General features: G+C 44.9%; 1 protein-coding gene across 8 annotated transcripts in view; it reads right to left on the reverse strand.

Moving 5' to 3' along the window:
* col13a1 (collagen, type XIII, alpha 1) overlaps positions 1 to 23253 on the reverse strand; it is a 71307-nt gene that overhangs the window by 30482 nt on the left and 17572 nt on the right. For 3 of the 8 annotated variants that reach the window (XM_084321661.1, XM_084321658.1, XM_084321654.1), the window contains exons 8-19: positions 22765 to 22791; positions 22606 to 22632; positions 22403 to 22429; positions 19532 to 19594; positions 16680 to 16754; positions 14148 to 14189; positions 14014 to 14031; positions 13061 to 13087; positions 9897 to 9941; positions 7419 to 7445; positions 6571 to 6615; positions 24 to 104 (exon numbers count right to left, since the gene is read on the reverse strand). In XM_084321661.1, coding sequence (XP_084177787.1) covers positions 24 to 104; positions 6571 to 6615; positions 7419 to 7445; positions 9897 to 9941; positions 13061 to 13087; positions 14014 to 14031; positions 14148 to 14189; positions 16680 to 16754; positions 19532 to 19594; positions 22403 to 22429; positions 22606 to 22632; positions 22765 to 22791 — 504 coding nt within the window. Of the gene's footprint in view, positions 1 to 23; positions 105 to 6570; positions 6616 to 7418; positions 7446 to 9896; positions 9942 to 13060; positions 13088 to 14013; positions 14032 to 14147; positions 14190 to 16679; positions 16755 to 19531; positions 19595 to 20163; positions 20206 to 20967; positions 21025 to 22402; positions 22430 to 22605; positions 22633 to 22764; positions 22792 to 23253 lie in introns of all 8 variants that reach the window. The other 5 variants (XM_084321657.1, XM_084321656.1, XM_084321655.1 and 2 more) reach the window with 5 other exon arrangements.

Raw genomic sequence — 23253 nt, forward strand, 5'->3', positions numbered from 1 at the left:
TGGTATGGTGGTGTGGTTCAAACCTTAGATCCTATGAGGCCAGGCAGTCCCGGTGAGCCTGGTTCTCCCTTGGTTATTCCTTGACCTGCTGCACTAGAATCTCCCTGCCGGAGAGAGAATACAGTGTTAAATCTATTCAGCACGACACACAATATGCACAATGCGGATAAGAACTCTTATGTACACAGGCACGGTAGCGGTACCACGGTACAGTATTTATACTGTATGGGTGGATCACAAACAATGCATGAAAAATTACTGAAACAGAAATGATTCACAAGAGAACAACATATCCGCTCTACATCCACAGAACAACACATTTGCAACACACATGTGATTATTTGATTCTTTCTACTGTATGTGTTGACATAAACACTTAAAATTGACCTATCTCAAGCCCCGCCCTGTTTTCTTGATCCTCTGATCACAACAGAGGGCGGGGTTTGAGATCGGTCAACTGAATCTCCATACGCCACTACATCCCACAGATCACAGCACATTCAGACACGAGGGCGGCTTTGGCACAAAATGTCCCTTTCTGTGAGTCAGCGCACGACGGGGGGACGTACAGGCGGTGACGTGGCTACTCACATCACACGACACAGAGACAGCGGCACGTGATGACACGTGCAGTTGGTGTATATGGCATCACAGCGGTAGAACAAACACTCTAGAGTTAGCCCATCTAAATCAGGCCTGGCTAACTACACGGTACCATCTACCACTGACATCAAAGCATATCGACCACAGCCAGCTGAGCAGGCTAATAGCACAGAGAGCGGGATGAGGCGAGTGGACTTATTCACAGCTTTGGTCAATCACAAAGACAAACACTGACGGATGCAATGATTGGATGACTTGATGCAAGGCCTAGTCGCTATGGGAACAAGGATGATTGACAGATGGGACAGCAAAACAATTAGGATGCCCATTCCATGCCAGGCCTACCCTGTAGCCCCTCTTGCCTGGGATGCCAGGGGTCCCAGAGATGCCAGCTTGGCCCTTTCCAGGGGAAGGAAGATCAGAGTTATCACAAACCCATTTGACAAGATTGTGTATAATAATGACCAGTTAGCCACAGGAAGTGAGAAGGGAAGATACAGTACATTCTAAATTCATGACAAGGATGCAAAGCTATTCTTGTAAGTGGACGGGTACAAGTGTTTGTTTGAGGATCAATATAAGCATGCGTGCATGAGTGCAAACATACACACACACACACACACACACACACACACACACACACACACACACACACACACACACACACACACACACACACACACACACACACACACACACACACACACACACACACACACACACACACACACAAATGCAATAAACACGTCAGCCTTGACATGGCATTTATGGTTCTTGCATTGCATCCATGCAAATATCAAGTCTGTTGTTATGTTGTTAGGAAACCATGTAGACACCATGTACACCATGTAGAGCCTGCATCAACCCCGCAAAATTGGTTGTTATAAATAGTAAGGGACACACAAGAGTTATTTAATTCATCTGTGTGTTTGCTCTCCTCTTCAATTGGCAAGATTAACGAGGAGACACTCTAAACATGATGTACAGACACAGCTGCGACCACAGACATGCGCGCAAATCGCAGAGTGGGAGGAGCTCCATTTGCACCTCCTACAATCCTATTCGTCCGTCAGGAATAGGTGTACTTTGTGTAGACTGTGGAGTTAAGGACCCCAGTGTCTAATGGATACAGAAAGAGGATAGCGGTAGGAGGTTGTAACTAATTTGAACATACGATACCGTGGGTGAGGATATATATATACATACATATACCCGAAATATGAGTCAGAACAAATATCGGTAACCAGAGCTCACTCACTTTTTTGGGGAATACTTAGGTTAGGAAGTGCTTTTTAGCAGCATGCAAAAGAACTGTTAAGAACTGGACCAATTGCAAACAGTAAATATTGGTGTGGTCCAATCAAGTCTGGGAAAAGCACACATTATCGTGATCAGGCGTGAGGGTTAGACTACCTTGAATCCTTGTTTTCCAGGCATTCCAAGTTCACCCTAAAAATATTATTATAAACAATTCGAAAAGATTAAATTAACAATAAAAGAAAAATAGATTTCATGCCAGGGGTACGGCAGATAAAACACACTCAAGCGTATTACCAAGAAAAAGGTAACACGAGGCACCAGTCATGCTTCTCATGCACAGCTGCTTATTCATGCAATCTTCAAAAGTGACAATTTTACTATTTAATAGTACTGGAACACAACATGGGGGACATGATCCTCAGCATACAGAGTCATGGCTGGCTCCTGACTGGCTCCTGACTGGCTCCTGACTGGCTCCTGACTGGCTCCTGACTGGCTCTTGACTGGCTCCTGACTGGCTCCTGAATGGCTCCTGACTGGCTCCTGACTGGCTCCTGACCGGCTCCTGACCGGCTCCTGACCGGCTCCTGACCGGCTCCTGACTGGCTCCTGACCGGCTCCTGACCGGCTCCTGACTGGCTCCTGACTGGCTCCTGACCGGCTCCTGACTGGTTCCTGACTGGCTCCTGACCGGCTCCTGACTGGCTCCTGACTGGCTCCTGACCGGCTCCTGACTGGCTCCGAGTCCTGACTGGCTCCTGACTGGCTCCTGACTGGCGGCTCCTGACTGGCGGCTCCTGACTGGCTCTTGACTGGCTCCTGACTGGCTCCTGAATGGCTCCTGACTGGCTCCTGACTGGCTCCTCTGGGTCAGAACACACGCAGGTGGTCGTGCCCAAGCTGGTACAAGACCCACTCCCCGCTCCCTACCCGCTAACTCATGCCCAACAAGTGCAGTTCTAACTGGGGCCTCTGACAGGTGCTGTGGTTAGGGCATAGGGGGGTGGGGCGGTGGGGTAGAATGGAGAGAAGGAGGAGGCATGACTGATCCATGGGGAGTGAGGGATTGAACGAAGGGATAAGAGCAATGGGGCTGTGGTGGATTGTGTGTGTGTGTGTTTGTGTTTGTGTGGTGGGATATTCACAGTCAACGTCAGGTAGGGGGGGGGGGGGGGGGGGGGGGGTTGTAAGGGGAGGTGCCGTGCCAGGATAGAGTGTCCGATAGCGTCCATCAGTTTCTGGGAGATGAAAGCATATTGTCAAGGCTCCCTCATCCCCGCCGCCCTGCCCCAGGAGGACGTGAGCGGTGACGGCTCTAATCGCATGGCAGGGTCCCATCAGCCCCCTAAAGAAGAAACACAGCCTCTCTTTGATCTCCCGCTTCTCCTCCTCCGCTCAGCCTGCAGTATTCTTCTGGTCCATTTAGTGGTGCGCCCTAAGCTTTCCTCACTCTCTTTTGCTTCTATTTTAACATTAGTGTGTGTGTGTGTGTGTGTGTCTGTGTGTGTGTGTGTGCGTGCGTGTGTGTGCACGTGCACGCATAAGCATGCAGCTCTCCATGTGCCTGCGATACCCAGTGGGTGTGGGCCTGCGTGTATCTGTCAACTGACATGCCAGGGTCATGATTTATCAATACGCTATCTCTTCATTGAAGCCTGGCGGACGTGGCCTTTCCACTTCAGAGGGAACGTTCTGGGGAGGGATGTGATGGAACCAACTAATCATCCTGCTTCTCATGAAGACTAGGATCCTCCACCACTGCTGCAGGGGTCGGTTGCTTAGTTACAACGTCTGTGTTGTAGTCAAGGCTTCCCGTTACCGTCATGTAAAGAGGGGAGACTGTAGTGTTACAATGTCTGTGTTGTAGCTAAGGCTTCCTCACCGTCATGTAAAGAGGGGAGACTGTTACAACGTCTGTGTTGTAGCCAAGGCTTCCTGTCACTGTGTGTGACACAGTCTCCGGACCTCTCGCCTCAAGTGTTTCTGTAGTGACTTGGAAGTCGCTCCATTAGTGGTGTAAACAGTGAAATACTACGCCTGGAGGCAGCTGGATATGCTAACAAACGAAACATATCGAGTTATAAACAAGGAAGCCCAGCTGTAATCAAATGTGATTGCTGGTGAGATCATGTTCATAGAACAAGACCCCTTTAAATCAGCGGTTCTTTCTGTGGGCCGGGGTCCAACATGGATCGTGGGTGTGTTTCCGGTCGGCCCCCATGTGACAAGAGTAATAATATTTCTTTTATGACACAGGGTCTAAGAGTAAGACTGGCCTTACTCAATTTGGGTCCATTTTTTGAACAAGACCAAGGCTCTCCTGAAGCTGAATACGAGAGAGACAGGAATATTGGTAAGTTTTGTGATTCAGAGCTGTAAGCCCCCCCCCCCCCCCCCCCCATAAAACAAATTTGACTGTAATGGCTCAAACTAAAATTCTTTCACCAAGTCAGTCACCAATTCATTGTCAACTCCTAAAAGTGTCACTTGAAGACGTTGCAGATTTCTAAATTCTGATATCCAGCTTAGGGAGACAGCTGTCTATGTTCATAATGGACTTCGCTGTCCAAGACATCATAAAGATTCCGTCTGAGGGCGGATTTATGAATTTCATTCAAGCGGGGAGAAACACAAAGATTCAAGGGAAAAGATCAGCGCCTTTAAAGTTGTCACACATGGAACTATAGCCACTGCGAACTATATAAGGGCCGGGTGGGTTGATGGGAGAACTTAATTGCTGTCTTCCCCCTCGGTTCATAATGACCTCCCCAGCTGTCATTTCCACCGAGAGGGGGGAAAGTGGAGGAGGGGCAGAAAAGACCTCTCCGACCGCTCTCGAGAAGCGCCAGTTTTGGCCGAGCCGACTTCCTCCTCACGCACCTCCTCTTCCAGAGTCACACGCTCCTCCGAGTCACGACATCATCCACCATCTTTTCATCCTCCACCCCCGCCCCTCCCCACCCCCCGTTCCTGAGTGCCCACTCGGCTCTGACCCTCCCTGGGGGGAAATTAAATCAAGGCCCTCTTTAAAAAAGGCAGGGCTTATTAAATCAAGCCCAAGTAGACCGGGGGTAGACTCACATCCGCTGTAACGGCCTAATAGTAATCTGCTGTGCGGCAATGGTGGAGGATTTCACCTCGCCGGAGGTAGAAGGACAGGAGGTCCAGCGGCGGCGCGTGGTGTCTGCTTCCTCCGCGGGCCAGACGGGGCCAGACGTTGAGGCCGGCGCCCCGCTGTGCGCTGGGGGCTTGAAGTGGTCATGTCTGCGGCGCACACTCGTCCTCTGCGGTCGGCACCGGTGGAGATATTAATCGGCATGACTTATGCCCACGAAATCCCTACCTGTTCCGCTATATTCCGGTCTGGCTGAGGGGGAAACTGTCAGCCAGCTAAGTGAGTTTAAATATAGAACGGAGACCCATGGGGGTCGAGGCAAAACCTCAAACTCTTAGGTGACTATTCCTTGACTTTGAAGGATTTGGCCTGCGAAAGCCATTTCTCTTTATTATAAAACAATAAAACCTCTTTCCCGCGCTCTCTCCTCTCTTTCCCGTGGACACCACCGTCTCGATATGCTCCTTTCCTTCGAGTCCCCCCCCCCCCCCCCCAACGCTCTTTCCTTCCCTTTCCTTCCTCTCCTCCTTCTCTTTCCCAGTCTGTCCATCTGTAGGGTCTAATGGGGAAAACACACGCCAGGCCGCTGCTGCTACCGCCAGCGCTACCGCGCTTCGCCATGGTTACAGGCCGGCTGGGGCTCCCGGATGGTGGAGTATGTAAGGTAGGGGAGTTGAAATATGTGTCTGTGCTCGGTGCCTGATCCGGACGTATATCGGAGGAAAACCTGTAATGATTCGATTGCTGCTGCTTGTCAAAATCCAAAATTCGGTGTCCATATTGACATTATGATCTTGATATGTATGATTGGAATTTCAAATAGGGGACCAAGAGTTTGGTCAGGGATGTATTTCAGTGTTTCTAAATAGAGCTGCAGAAGGGGGGGGGGGGTTCAAAGGATGGAAGCCACATGTGCTCAGAATCCTCAGGAGGAAGCTGGTTGTTTGTGTTCAGTGATGGACATAACAGCTCCTCTTCTCGCGATGGGAAACTAGAATGCTTTTGAATGTGCAACATTCATGAAACCAAATACAAACATTTGAGAGTGGCCTTTCAAATGACCAAAGGATTAAGTTCAAATTCTCTCCAGCAGTGACCCCCATGGTCTTGCCATGCAAATCGCAGTCTAAAACAGGAATGCCCAAACCTTTTGAAGTGGAGGGCCAAGGGCCGGAAGTAGGGGTGGACGGTATAATGGTTGAACCAGTATACCGGTAGAAATCCATACCAAGATGCCAAGCCTTCTACCAGATGTACCAGTAGAAGGCTACTTTTAAGATCTTTCGATGTAAAAATACTTTTTCACGTTTACAAATGTAACACACAAAGCTAGCAAACTGCGCACTTCCATTAGCAAGTGTCCTAAGGTCAAGGTTGTGTTGATATTATGCCTTGCATAAATCATTTAAACTTTCTATAAAATGTATCCGTATAATAAACTTTTTTTTAAATAAATAAAGCTTGTTTTATGTCTCTCTGGATTCTTTGGAGGGACAAAAAGAATGTTGAGGAGGGCCACATTGGGCATCCCTGGTCTAGAGACATCAGCATGCCACACGACACGGCTCCCTCCCTGCCCCTCAGCACTGTACCTTGGCTCCTCTCTCCCCAGAGTAACCCTTCCTTCCCTCTTCTCCCTACAGAAGGGACACATCATTCAGGACGAGAGGCAAAAGACAAACACACAGTTCAAACAGGGGGGGAATAAAAAGACTGGCGATGGCACCGGGGAGCCGAAGGCACGCTCCTCCTTCATGTGACGCGAGGTCACGTACATCTCTCTTTCTAGAGATGGTGAGGCCAGGTGGACTGAGCGCAGGCCTTCTATCAAGGTGGTCCTTAGACTGAGAGACTGAAGAAGGAAGTGTGATTGAATACAGTGTGATTGAAGTGTGATTGAATATTCCCTCAATCAAAGTGGGAGTTTAAAGAGGATAAGGTCGGGGCGTGGGGGAAACGTTTGAAGCTCCTTGATATCTGGCCCAGACGTGGCAACCAGGTCACTGTTTATCTACACCCCAAGGATTAAGAAACGTAGGGACCTCCGGTTTATTCTAGATAATATCCCTAACCTGCAAGCACACACACGCACTCACACGCACACACACTCACGCACTTACATGCAAACACACGCGTGCACACTCAACACACACCGCCACTCTCCCATATTTTCAGAGGGAGGAACCTCTTCAGTGAGGATATGATGAGAGAAAAAGTCTGTTCATTCATGAAGCAGACAAGTAAAAGAACAAAGAAATGGGGTCTATTATAGGGTATATTGTGTTCCAACAGGTGGGCCGTATGAAATAATCACACAGAACTCCTCTCTCTCTTGTTCCGATCATGGGAAATGCAGCTTGCATGTGAGCTAAACAACTCACAGCATCAACAACAAACAACAGAGACATGTGATATATATACTGTATATATATAGTCTTACCTTGATTCCCTCGTCGCCCTTTGGTCCCTGTGAGATGAAAACACATCAGTCAGATAATGATGGTTTCAAGAGTCAACAACAGATAGCATTACAAACAGCCATGTGCAGTGGTCCTGTGACTCAATGGATAGAGCATGGCACCATCAGCGGCAAACTGTTAGGGGTTTGATTCCCACTGGTGCCACCCGTGCTATGTGTATTCATACTGTTGCTTGTTTCCCTGTGATTCTATGTTTCTCTATTCTTTGTTTTGCTTATGGTCAGCGTCTTTGGGTTATTAAAAAGCGCTATATAAATAAAATGAATTATTATTATTATGCCCTCGCGGTTCTGCAAGGCACTTTGGGTAAAACAATTCACCAAATGGCTGATGATAATCCTTTCCATTCCATTCCATCCCACTAGATGGAGCAAAAGACCCAAAAAAGCTTTACAAACAACGACCTGGGACCATATCCATGAAGCTTGCCATAGTCGGGTGTGCTCGATCCAGCCGGGAGCAGTTTTGCTTTTTAACTTGAGAAAGAATGGACTCCAGAAAAAGCCTTTGTACACTTGTACGTCTAGACAGGTGTGTCGGAGGGGAGCAGGAAATCACATGACAAGAGTTGAGCTCCACAAATGCTCTTCACTCACAAGCAGCGCTATTAAGTACCATGTCTTCATCAGGTTAACAGTGATTTGGCGGGGCATGATGGTTATAGAATCTAGATTCTAGATAATCCTATCTTAAATTAATTTATGAATGTGGGCCCTGGCACTCAATACTGGCACACAAAATGAGAACAACTTGAAATGTTTTGTGTCTCAAACAGCTCAGTAGCCCAAATAATCTATTTTGACAGGATAAATACATCATATATCACCAGGGACTCTTTTGAATCAATCACCTAGTCCACCATGTCCTCTCTATAACCTACAGTACGGTTGACCATCATCCTCATACCTCATAAACCATATAAGCCGTTTTTTGGGACGACTCCATGGGAAAACTGAGAGATGCGGACGAACGGCTGAAGTTTACGAGGCAATAATCTGCACAGGAGCTCTGAACGTAAAGGTTCTTGCAGCGTTCCGCAGAAAATTCCTCTTACAGCCATAGAGTGAAATGGTATTTTTTACTAGTATATACACATGCAAAAAAAACACACACAAAAACCCCTGCAGCTTAAATCTGTGATTGTATGTCTGGCCTCAGGTAATAATAATCACTTTCAGAGAGGAGTATGTCACAGATACAAGCTGGCTGTGGTTTTGCTGCAACAGAGACAGAGGCAGCGGAACAGTTTGACGTACTCGTCCATATGGCCAAGACGTTTAGCCTGCCCCAAGCACTCATGCTGGGCTAACCCTGGGTCTGATGGAGGGGGGGGCGCACATGGTAGAGGATGTAAGATGAATACTGTGATATTGTGAATACTGTATATTTCAGTTAGCTAGATAGTAAATTATAACACTACCTTATGCATACTGCACCTTATGTGATACTGTGAATACTGTATATTTCAGTTAGTAAATTATATTGACTTATTTGTTTACACTGCTTGTGTTACTACCTGTACCCCCCCCCCCCATCCCCCATGCTGCTATGATGCCTGAATTTCCCCAAGGAGATCAATAAAGGAATATCTTATCTTATCTTAAAATCATACACCTGAAAGGATTCATGTTCTATGTTCTCCTCTAGCCACTGCTGTGTAGTGAGCTTGACAACAACACAAGCCTTTAAGCAATACCTACCTCTTCCTTAACTTAGCCTTTAAGCAATACCTACCTCTTCCTTAACTTAGCCTTTACTCAATATCTACCTCTTCCTTAACTTAGCCTTTACTCAATATCTACGTCTTCATTAACTTAGCCGTTACTCAATATTTACGTCTTCAATAACTTAGCCTTCACCCCACGTATACCGTCTTGGTCCAGATAAAATGTGAAAAATAAAATAAAAAACAGTTGCTGTGTGTGTGTGTGTGTGTGTGTGTGTGTGTGTGTGTGTGTGTGTGTGTGTGTGTGTGTGTGTGTGTGTATGTGTTTATGTGTACGTGTGTTTGTTTTTGTGTGTGTCCTCCAGAGGAAGTCCATTAAGCCATGGAAAAGCGGAGAAGGACAACACGTGGAGAGTTTAACAGGCAGAGCTCTCCCTGACCCCCCCCCCCCCCCCCCCGCAGTACTTCAAAGCCAAGTATAGCTCCCTAAGCTGCCATTGGGACTCTGTGTGTGTGTGTTTATGTCCTGTGTTGATGTTCTCTATGTGGACATAAATACATTCAAATGTGTGTGTGTGTGTGTGTGTGTGTTTGGGGGTGGGTGGTGTCCACCCCTGGTCATTTAGAACTAAAGGGACGGCTCTTCAACAGCTCTATCCTAAGCAGGACCCTATTAGCCTGTCAGGGCTGGATTCTGCATAGAAGACATATGATGAAGAACAGAGTAAACTGCACAGCGAGCAGAGAAATTAAACAGCATCTAGAATCCTACCTTGGGACCTTCAGGACCTGAGAGGCCACCATCACCTCGATCACCCTACAGGAGGAGACAAGATGCACAGATTAAAAACCACACATTCACTGAAGGCCTATTCTAGATTTGGGAATATACAAAAATATTCTGTGGACAGTCATTTTACAAATGCTTAGAACTTTTTCAAAATGTGCCACAAATTCAAAACAGACTTCTTAAAGCAAACCGGTGATTGGTGTTGCGATGCCACTTTGTGTTGGGGGTGAATGAGTAGGACTAGCCTGGATCAACAGGACTAGCACCAGTACTAGACTAGTAGGACTAGCCTGGATCACCGGGACTAGCATCAGTACTAACTAGACTAGTAGGACTAGCCTGGATCACCAGGACTAGCATCAGTACTAACTAGACCAGTAGGACTAGCCTGGATCACCAGGACTAGCACCAGTACTAACTAGACCAGTAGGACTAGCCTGGATCACCAGGACTAGCACCAGTACTAACTAGACCAGTAGGACTAGCCTGGATCACCAGGACTAGCACCAATACTAGACTAGTAGGACTAGCCTGGATCAACCCCCATGAATCACTCACTTTTGCCCTTTTTTATTGAAATGAATAATAATAATAATAATAATAATATGATTCAGAATCACTTGAATTGAATAATAGAATAGAGGCTGTTCACTGAATGCTTAATATGCACATGCCCTCCATCTTGGAAAAACAGCAGTTGCATGTGCAAAACGATGGTTGCTACAGTACTGTATGTGCAAAACGATGGTTGTATGTGCAAAATTATGGTTGGTACTGTATGTGCAAAACAACGGTTGCTACTGTACTGTATGTGCAAAATTATGGTTGCTACTGTATTTCCAAACGATAGTTGCTACTGTACTGTATGTACAAAACGATGGCTGCTACTGTATGTGCAAAACAATGGTTGCTACTGTATGTGCAAAATAATGGTTGCTTGCTACTGTATACAAAATGATGGTTGCTACTGTACTGTATGTGCAAAATGATGGTTGCTACTGTATGTGCAAAACAACAGTTGCTACTGTACTGTATGTGCAAAACTATGGTTGATAATATGTGTTAATATATGAGAATTATATCAACAATAAATATATATAATTTGGTGTCTTACAGTGGAACAGTGATATCATGCTTTTCCAATGTTTTACCTAAGCTACCACTGCACAGGAATTAGGCATTTTCTTTTGAAAGTGGTTACCAAAGGTTACAGGCAGCCATGTTGGAAGACAGAAAACTACACAAACCTTCTGTGCAAGACCTCTATTGTGGACAGAAGGGAACATGGTTGGACCACAACAATGAAACCGCTTCATTATGGAGGAAATGCAATCCTATGACATCACTGGCCTGCTCTGCCTGAGATGGCTGAAGGGAGATGTCATGGACAGTCACGTTAACGTAACTACATTAAACATCTACATTTATAGAAGGAGAACAATACGCTGATGTTTAATATAGCCAAGGGAACATGACCGGCGATAACATTTTATTACAACAACCATTTCAGTCAGCGCAATCCGATGATGTCATACAGTAGGATTGCATTTTCCTCACTTTGAGTGGTCATAACTCAAAACTCATAAAAGATTTTTCTTTTTTAAATCTTGCCATATTTTATGGAAAGAACTACAACCTACAGTAAAAGTCAAATTCGGTGGAATACCCCTTTAACTATAAATCTAGCTTTATTTCATTATAATGCGGCTTACTTCCAAGGGAGCATGGCAGGAGACGCAAGAGAGAATGGTTTAAATAATGTATAATACAGTAAAAGAGATGTACTGGCATTACACCTGGAGTTGGTCCCGGCGGCCGGCTGTCTGTGGCTGCCCACCGCTCCTGATCAGTTAACCCTTTCACTACCACAATACAGGTTAACCTTTCACTACCACACTACCAAAGGGTTAACCCTTTCACTGCGACACTAGAGAAGGATAACCCTTTCACTGCCACGCGACAAAGGGTTAACCCTTTCACAACCACACTACAGAAGGTTAACCCTTTCACTACCACACTATAGACGGTTAACCGTCTGTAGTGTGGTAGTGAAAGGTTAACCTTCTGTAGTGTGGTAGTGAAAGGGTTAAGATGGGTCAAATGCAGAAGAATAACTTCCCCGCGGGGATAAATAAAGTATAACTACTTAATGTATGTATTGTGTGAAGCTGTAGTCTCTAGTACTGTCCATGTATAGGGTGTCGTTTTGCTAACTGACACATAAATCGTCTGAATAATACCAAATGTAGCGAAACAGAATGTTTCTCAATCAAGGCATGGGATGAAAAGAAGAATGGCTTCCTTCTGTTTCTGTTTTAATCCCAGCAGGTAGGCTCCTGGAAAGCACATGGATGCATGCAATCTTCTTTCCACCACGACCAGAGAACATAAATAGATAGCGCTTTCCTCCCGTGAAGGAATTCCCATCAATTACTCAATGGAAAATATGTGCTTTGTGTATTTGGAACAACACCTCACCCGGGGGCGGTGCACTGGGAAACGCTTTAGGCAACACGACAGGGTCGTCATCGGGAACACGAGGAGAATTTATCTGGGCAACAAGAGGTGCCCCGCAATCTGTATAAACACGTTGAGACGCACACTTAAGATAAGATAAGATAAGATACGATAAGATAACATAACATAACATACATATATACATACATACCCTCATCTTGCACCTTGACCTATTTACACTGCCTACTTGACCATATGCGCATACTCAGAGTTAATTATATTGTTATATTGTTTACACTGCCTATTTTTATTCTATTTTTACTTTTTTTAAATAATTTTATGACCTGTATCATGTCTTCTACTATCACATATACCCGTACCTCCCCTCCCACCTCCCCCATGCTGCTATGATGCCTGAATTTCTCCAAGGGGATCAATTAAGGAATATCGTATCTTATATTATCTTGTCTTATAAGATAAGATAAGATATTCCTTTATTGATCACCTTGGGATAAATGTTGTGTCTTGGAATGTCTAGGGAACAATGTTGCCCCAAAACATTGGCCATTGTATCACCACCTAACAGTGTGGTATTTAAAATCAAATAAAAAAATGCTTTTTCATTTGAAATTGGTAAAAATGCTTTAACTGTATTAAGATCATGTTAAATATGGAGATCGAGGACTCACCTTTATACCTGGTATGCCGGGTTCACCCTGTGTAAAGAAGCCACATTAATTTCCATGTACAGTTTGTCGAGCCAATACAACATGCTCTCAATCCCCCCCCCCCCCCCCCACCACCAAGTTTGTCTGCATGGAGATTCACAGAAGGCCAAGCATGTGGTCTCTACAGTACATGCTATGACTTGATCTGAAGGGTTCAAAGCCATGTTTTTCTTTTTTAACCAGATGGCTACAATCATGCTCCAGCCCAGTTGAGGTCAGGTATTCTTCATTGTGTGTAATAAAGCTCACCAAAAGTAAGAAACACCCGAGTTCCCACTGTGATCTGAACTCACTTTTCTTTTTTTAACGAAGAAAGGGGGCGTGCTGCTTTACAAGACTATACGTTGCTGTGACCTTACAATCAGAATTCCCACTCATAAATGATCCGTGACTATTAATGTATCGGGGGAATGTAGCGTTACTTTGCCCGTCCAAAAGAAACGCGCACATTTCAAATGTAGAGTTTTTTTTAGTGTGGAAGTGGAGTAGCACCATGAACTTCACAGCAGCTGCAGAGACACAGGAACTGGAAACAAACACTGGACTGGGTCTGATCTGTTCAGAGTGTGTTTGTCCATCATAGATCAAACATCATTACTGACACAGAATAACACTACTGTACTGTAATGATACTACCATGCTAAAAGTATCGCCATGGTACCACATTTGCACAAAGATAATACCATGCTATGATCCAATTTAAACCATGATACCAATGGTAATAATATGGCATTTCCATAATTGGTCACTACAATCATCGTACCATGATCTAATATTTTTTACATTGTACATTGATGGACAGATCAAACCCATGCATACATATATGCTTTTATTTTTATTTTATTATATATATATTTTTTTTTTTTTTTTTTTTTTTTTTTTTACAATTAGTTAAACATGAGAAATTAGTTTACCTTCATTCCTGGTAAAAGCTGTGAGAAAGATGAAAGAAATGTGTAAAAGATTAAAAAAAAAGTATGAGAAATCAATATCATGCCAACATATTTTGATTTGAGGTATAAGTTAAAGAGACAAAAACAAAACCAACCCGTGTGTCTTTTCCTGGCTTCCCTGGTTCACCGGGTTTACCCTATTAGATGAAACATTGGAGCTTGATATAGTAAAACACAACATGCAACCACTTTCAGAATGAATTAAAGCTCACTAAAATGTTTGATGATTTGAAACGAGGACCGCGTATACTCAACCACGTGGAATAAGCACACAATTTAGTGGTTGAGTCTACAAGGTTCTCATTTGACTGATTTCCGTTTATGTGAACCGTAATTCAGTGAAATCTCATTGTATAGTAGTCTCCAGTTCCTAACGCACACCTTGATGCCACTACTGTAGTGACTTGCAAATGCTTCATGGACAGAACTCACCCCAGTCACCCCATCTATAGATATGCTAATTATGACAGGACAGCTGTTTCAATTGCAAATCACCATGTGGCACCATTCATGGTTTCTACACTAGATGCATTAGGAGCTGGAGACTACTGTATGTACCAAAATAAAAGTCTAACTCAATAACAATCTCATACAGCCTAGCGCAGTCCAGTGGGTTGGTGCAGTGATATCCAGATACACGTGTACTCAAGAGGGGTTCTCAAACTTTTTTTATACCACAACCCCATTTTATTTAGGATTTTTTTTGGTGACCCCACACTTAATGTATCGCGTAATTTCAACGTGGAAATAAAGAATATCAAAATAAAAGCACATGTTGTTGAACTTGATCATGCATATTTATTAGAACATTTAATTACAGCACTATGTTATCAATACACATTTATAAAATGAGGCATATTTAGCCAAAATAGTCGCGACCCGTAGTTTGAGAACCGCTGCTCTAGACAGACACACAGTCTACTCTAGACAGACACACACACAGTCTACTCTAGACAGACACACAGTCTACTCTAGACAGAGACACACAGTCTACTCTAGACAGAGACACACAGTCTACTCTAGACAGAGACACACAGTCTACTCTAGACAGACACACAGTCTACTCTAGACACACACACAATCTACTCTAGACAGAGACACACCGTCTACTCTAGACAGACACACAGTCTACTCTAGACAGAGACACACAGTCTACTCTAGACAGACACACAGTCTACTCTAGACAGAGACACACAGTCTACTCTAGACAGACACACAGTCTACTCTAGACAGACACACACACAGTCTACTCTAGACACACACACAGTCTACTCTAGACAGACACACAGTCTACTCTAGACAGACACACAGTCTACTCTAGACAGACACACAGTCTACTCTAGACAGACACACAGTCTACTCTAGACAGACACACACAGTCTACTCTAGACAGACACACAGTCTACTCTAGACAGACACACACAGTCTACTCTAGACACACACACACAGTCTACTCTAGACACACACACACAGTCTACTCTAGACAGAGACACACAGTCTATTCTAGACAGACACACAGTCTACTCTAGACAGACACACAGTCTACTCTAGACAGAGACACACAGTCTACTCTAGACACACACACAGTCTACTCTAGACACACACACAGTCTACTCTAGACAGACACACAGTCTACTCTAGACAGAGACTCACAGTCTACTCTAGACAGAGACACAGTCTACTCTAGACAGACACACAGTCTACTCTAGACAGAGACACACAGTCTACTCTAGACACACACAGTCTACTCTAGACACACACAGTCTAGACAGACACACAGTCTACTCTAGACAGATACACACAGTCTACTCTAGACAGATACACACAGTCTACTCTAGACAGAGACACACAGTCTACTCTAGACAGATACACACAGTCTACTCTAGACAGATACACACAGTCTACTCTAGACAGATACACACAGTCTACTCTAGACAGAGACACACAGTCTACTCTAGACACACACAGTCTACTCTAGACAGATACACAGTCTACTCTAGACAGATACACACAGTCTACTCTAGACAGAGACACAGTCTACTCTAGACAGATACACACAGTCTACTCTAGACATATACACACAGTCTACTCTAGACAGAGACACACAGTCTACTCTAGACAGAGACACACAGTCTACTCTAGACAGAGACACACAGTCCACTCTAGACAGAGACACACAGTCTACTCTAGACAGAGACACACAGTCTAGTCTAGACAGAGACACACAGTCTACTCTAGACAGAGACACACAGTCTAGTCTAGACAGACACACAGTCGACTCTAGACAGAGACACACAGTCTACTCTAGACACACACACAGTCTACTCTAGACACACACACAGTCCACTCTAGACAGAGACACACAGTCCACTCTAGACAGAGACACACAGTCTACTCTAGACAGAGACACACAGTCCACTCTAGACAGAGACACACAGTCCACTCTAGACAGATACACACAGTCTACTCTAGACAGAGACACACAGTCCACTCTAGACAGAGACACACAGTCTACTCTAGACACACACACAGTCCACTCTAGACAGAGACACACAGTCCACTCTAGACAGAGACACACAGTCTACTCTAGACACAGTCACTGGTGGCGTGCCACTGTGAGGACTCACCGGTGTCCCAGAGGCTCCATTCAGCCCGGGGGGCCCAGGTTGTCCTGGTGGGCCCTGCGCTCCAGGCTCGCCCTGCTGAGAGACCTACAGTTACAACCTGCCCTGCTGGAGCCAGCCTCTGCATGCCAGCTCATGCCAACACGACACGCTCACACTGCACTGCACATAGCCAAGAGGAGGGTTGCATAGAGGAATGTTAGCCAGGGAGCAAGACAAGCTGTTATAAATGGTGTTGCTTTTTCACCAAGTACTATTGTTTGGAGAGACACTGTGAATGGACATGTTTGTTTTGGGATTGTCACTGAGGAAAGAAATTGCTATTTGATGTTATCAATGTTCACAGACTTGGGCCACAGTATATAGTAGTAAAATGTAGTTAAATGTATCCAATTAAAAATGAAAAAAAATCTATTACTGTATATAATTTTGAACACTTTAAGGACCAGCCACGAGTTTATACGGGTTTCGGTGCCATGCGTTGTGGACCAGAGGCACGTATATAGCCGTGGCATTTGTTATTGCTGTTATTCCATTTTAATAACCGGCTCAAGGTCCCCGACCGGCTCTGCAGATCTACCCTCGTCTGTGAAATCGAGAACATGCAATACCGGCCAGATCATCTTAGGGGCGCCATCGCTCCACTGCAGTATGCCCTGTGGGCGAATGTAAAACTTTCCCCCCCCTTCCAATGGAGTATCATTGTAGCCGGATCCTGAACCAGCACAATGTACTGTGGATCACGTTTCGAATCGCAGATTTCACCATGGAATAATGGGATTTATCATCAGCCAATGGACATATTGATCTACCAGATGCCGATCGATAACGGGGAAATGGTGGGGGTTCCCACGGGCTCACGGTAAAGCCTTTTTTACCTAAATTACAGCCGGATCGGAGCCTGCTGTGACACGCAAGCAGCCGATCAGTGAATGTGGCTAGTTACACGGACACTGTTATTGGTAATCAATAATACTAAACGACGTCCCCCGCCCCCCCCCCCCCCCCTTTCATGCATACATGCTTTGAGACAGCCCGGATCATATGCAGTTTGAGTTATTTCTTTAGCATATATAAAACGGAAATGCCGTTGAATATAACGTTAGCAGCGATTAGCCATTTATCTAGCCTCCCAGAAAATATATGAGACAAAATCTGCTATATTGCTTATATTCACGACGCTATAAAATGACAACCTATCAATGCATCGACGGTTTATGAACTCAATTGACAATGAGAATGGACAGATAGCAATACTATAAAGTATAGATATAGTTGTACAAAAAGACACCGGTCTGTTGACAAACCCTGGTCCTCAACCACTATATTAGACGGGTCCCATCGGTCGCCAAAGTGTTAATGAGGCAGCTTGAAACAACCAGACTAGTAACTAATCCCTCTGGCAGGCCTGTCGACCCGGAGCCAGAGACTGACTAGGAAACATTCAAAGACACACTGAAGACTAAACAAAATCAAATAAAGGAAATCTAGCAAGGAGCACAGGATATGAGGAGGATAAATACAACTCAACAGAAATAAACTTGTCTGGCCGGCGCGCGTCCCGAGTCTAGTGCTTCTCCGCGTGTGTGTCTCTCTCAAATCATCTCCGCAATCCATCTCCCACAACTCATAAAAGTAATGGGGTTGTTGACCTACTGTATTGCGAACATGCTAAAGCTATCATCTTCTCGTAAAAAAAAAAGGCCATGGATATATTCATTGTTATTTCTATAGAAAGGAGCAAATTTGGCATGGCACGACGTTTACTCCCATCACAATATACTGGTGTGATTTATTGTAACACATGTGGTCCGACTTATAGAATTCTGTAACACACAACAATGGCCCCTGAATTTTAAACACAGCGCAATTACAGTGTAATGTATGACTGTACAAAACACACACATTTACGATAGTTCAGGTTCAGTACGTGTTGCCAAGTCTGGCATTGGGTCTGAGATAATCCGGAACATATCCATCCGCATTAGATCCATATTTTATCAATTTATCAACCCCCCCCCCCCCCCCCCCCCCCCCCCCGTAGAACAGAACGTGTCCGGCTATGATTTATCTCCTCGGATTGCGTGTCTATTAAATGAATGCATTCCACACCATTGGACCGGATCGGTTCCACGGAAGGCCTTTAAAAAGCAGAGCCAACTTGGTGAGGGCTGGTATTTCCTTTAGGGTTTTTCACTCTACCACAGTATGTAGCATTGTCTCCAAACAAGGGATTGCATCCTGGCAGAGCGGACTGCACACCTGGAGGGAAACAAGATGGAGGCCGGATGCCAACTGGAGTCCACCTGTGCCAGGGGCCCTCTTGCTAACAGGGGTCTGTGCCAGTTGCCCTCTCGATAACAGGGTAAGATGCCCACTGGGCACATGGCAAGGTACACTGAAGCTCTTTCAGTGAGCCAGGGGTGAAAGTTCAGCCAGAGGATTAGAGAATGCACTCTTCCAGCCAAACTATAAGGATCCTTTTTCCTGTATTTGCGATCATTATGAAGATTATAAATGAAAATAAAAAAAAAAATAGCATTTGAAGGATTTTAGTCACCTTGATTGTATGTAAATGGCCTTGAAATTAAGCCTACCAAATGTACTTTAGTGGCATTCTCTCCTACTAGTGGCATTCTCTTCATTTTATATCCAGTAATATATATTTATTTATACAAATAAAAAAAGAAAAACGATTCAGTCCATTCCTAAACAGAGAATGCAATAGCAGCAAATAGAAGCCAAGGCAGAGCGAAAGAGGGAGAGAGGGAGAGAGGGGGGGGGGGGGGGGGGGGGGGCGATGGTCAACGGCAGTAGGCATCCACAGGCCAGAGGAGGGACAGAGAGAAATGTACCTTGAGGCGCTTTAGAATTAGAGGGCTTATTGAGGGCATGTTGCGCACGGTGATGGGCAACATCTGCCAGGAGGGGGGGATCACAAAGCACAGGTGGCCAGCGGTGATGGGTGCAAAAAGGTCACAGGGCAAAGGTCACCAGGAGGCCAAGGGTAGGAAATGAGGGGGAAGAACCAGAAGAAGAAGAAGAAGAAGGGAGGAAAGAGAGAAATAGAAAACAATATGAGAGTGAACAGTGAGGAAACGGCAAGGCAAAAGAGAGAGAGAGAGGGGGAGAAAAAGGAATAAAGAGGTAAAAGGTGAGGTACCAGAGCTACAGGCTAGGGGCCAGGGGTGGTTGCCATAGGGGAGTATTGACGTAGCTTCATAGTCCACTTGCTTACTTCAAAAGGCAGACGTAAAGCCCTGAACATGTCTCAGATGCTGGCGGTACAGCATGTTGTCAGCTGTTTACAGAGTAGTCTTACCCAACACAGGGCTGTGCTGCTTGGTTTGAATTTTGGCGTCAACTCCCCGACGTCAACAATGACACCCCAGGCCCCCGGGCCGCCGCCGAAACGGAGATCAGGTGGAATTCAGTCTTGCCACAAAGAGAGTACAGTATATATAGCGCGGTACACATCCAGACTTACTGTGGCCAATTGTCCAACACAGGGCTGTACAATACGCCGCTTCTGTTGAGATGACCAGCATTGTCAGGTACAGGTTTAGGAGAGGCGGTGAACGTACGGTATGGTGCCAATGTTTCTATGTTTCCCAATTGACATGATAGAAGTGAACCAGCTATGCACAGCTTGCCTACTTTTTTACATACGGTACATATTTCCATGACTTTGTTCTTTGGCAAAGGGGGGAAGCTCTTTTCTTCAGTACATGATCAATCATCACCCTGCATAATGTAAATAGTGGTTGAATGGCAATTCAGTTGGTGAGTAAATTGTTTAATGTATACCAATTACATCATATTTCTGAGGAAATATATACAGCATGTGATATTATGAGTAAAGGGGAGGAAAAGTGTCAAAAAGTAGGCAAGTGTGTCTTTATCCCCCACCGCTTCCAGCCATCCACCACATCCACCAGCATGCCATAAAGCACTGTGCTTGTCCACCCTTAACACCAGTAACAATTACCATGTAGGCCGTTATTAGACTAGTGATACAAAGCGACCACTAGAATCCAAATACCTTTATGTAATACAGCTTTATTCTTTAAAAAAAAGAGACATGAAAATTAAATAATGTTAAAAGCCAAGAAACCAAGCACACATCGCTGGGTTGTGAGGCCCCTATTTTGTCTGCCATCTATGACTCTTCTGGTGGAGAGCAGAGGGTTGAGGGGCACCTATATGGCACTGGAGCATTGGTTCTCTTTGCGGCACGACTGGGTGATACCACTTTTGGGGGTGCGGGGGTGTTTTGAGGGCACCCACAAACCTTTAACATGAGCGCCTGACTGGAGCGCAAGGCAGCCAGGGATTTCAGTGGAAGGTCCTGCACAATGAGGCCATACACATCAGGGATGTCAGTTTACCAGCACATTCACTCCAGGTGGGAATGGAACAAAGTGATTTTTATATATATATATATATATATATATATATATATATATATATATATATATATATATATATATATACTACAAAGCTGATGAAAGGTGAATAAGCTATATCTAATAGTGGAGCAGCAAACACACACATCAATATATACAATGATGCACATGGAATAACCCAATTTCACTGGCTTTCTCCTGAAAAGCACACTCTAAAAGCATCTCCCCTATACACTATTGGAGACACACACACATACACACACACACTTCCCTCCTCCCATCTAACCCCTTGGCTCCCACTGTAGGACACTGCAGACTTCATTTGAACTGCCCACTGGCATGGGACCTCCCATACAGAATGCTGTAGGGGGCTCTAAAAAGTGCATGAAAACAATTCAATGCATGCACAGTGTGTTAGGGAGGGGTGTGTGTGTGTGAGGAGGGGGGGGGGTCTACCACAGGTTGAAGACTTTGAAAAATAGCCCCAAAAATCCTCTCTAAGCCCTTCTTCCTCTGAACTCCACGCCGAGCCGACCTGTTTATCTAGCCAGAGAAACATTTGGTGGCGAGAGATATACATCACAGCGGCATAATGCATAATTGATAAGTATTAAGTAAAAAAAAAAAATCCCTTTCAATCGCCGAGCTGGTGTTTTGACGTCTTTGATACAAAGCGCTCTAACGAGGTAGCAAAAGTTTATAAAAACGTTTTTTTTTACGGCAGCTGTTTAATATTGGGAGGTCGAATTGCACTGGAAATGGATTTAGCTATCTGAAGAAATCCCCCCCTGTACACAAGAGGCTCTTATTCTTGGCACCCCCACACACACACACACACACAAGGACCTTATCACGTGGGACTGTATGCTCCGGCAGGCAGCCGGTAATTGCCTTGTTTTCCCTCAAACAGCCAAGCCCCAGAGACACGCCGGGCCGATCGGCATCGCACCGCCCCGGCAGCCTGCTCACCGGCGCTCTGCATGTGCTACCCATCACAGAGTCATTTGTCTAGCCTCCTCTCCTCTCTCCTCTTCCAGCTTCTCGTCTTTCCTACACCATTATTATTATTATTATTATTATTACTACTACTGCAGACCGACTATATACCTACAACCCATATGTCTGGCCCTGTGAGAGGCGACGGTACAGTAGATACAGCGGATCGTAGGCAAAAAAAATCGATGTGATTATAGTACAGTGGGGACAAGACTGGATTGACATTCTAAACATTCTAAACACTGACACTGAACTGATGAAGGGATAGCAGCTTATGACTGTAATAGTAAAGTGGGATTGTTTAGCGATGGAATGCTCTCTTACCCGATGTGAATAGTCTCCACAGACACCCTAGAGAGAGAGAGAGAGAGAGAGAGAGAGAGAGAGAGAGAGAGAGAGAGAGAGAGAGAGAGAGAGAGGATCAGAATAATATTGACTACAAATAATAACACATTGTGATATTTTATTAAAATCGTAAGAAAAGCGCAACCGCAATTACTCGTAATGTTGCCATTAAAATAGCTCACCTTTTCTCCCTTGGGGCCGGGTTCCCCCTGGAGAGGAAATAACAAGAAGGAAATGAATGAAGAAGTAAAGACAAAATGGTGAAAAGAGGCATTTAAGCATTTAAGCATTTATCATCTCATTTGTCATCCCATGACAAATAAAAGACTGGAGAAACTTACTGACAGCCCTTTGGCACCACGTTGACCCTGAAAAGACAATGAACAGTGGACCAATCAATCAACAGCACATTCATACGTTCTTAGGCTATAGTGATACACTGAGGTAAGATTTGGGGCAACCCTGAGAGGCAACATTGCCTCAGGAGTTGCCTCAGAATTGTGGCTTTTTGCTCACACAGGAACATATTGCCCGCCAGGAAACATTTGAACAGATCTTTGACCCTGTCTCTCACTCGGTCGCCTGTTCCCGGGGGTTACGTTGGTCATCTGCATTGACCCGAAGATGATCAGCACCCTTGTGCATTATAGACCTCAACAGCTACAACTCACAATTCAGGTTAAAAGCGATGACTTTGCTACTAGAGAAGTCCATTCTGATCACTTGTCACAGACAAAGCCATTCACTTTGACTTCACATCAGCTCCTATGGAGCGCCTGTCTAACCGGCTGTCGGAGCTCAATGACTGGTTGATTAATGAACTCGGGGGA

This window comes from Notolepis coatsorum, assembly GCF_963971535.1.
Source record: "Notolepis coatsorum genome assembly, chromosome: 9".
Classification (NCBI taxonomy): domain Eukaryota; kingdom Metazoa; phylum Chordata; class Actinopteri; order Aulopiformes; family Paralepididae; genus Notolepis; species Notolepis coatsorum.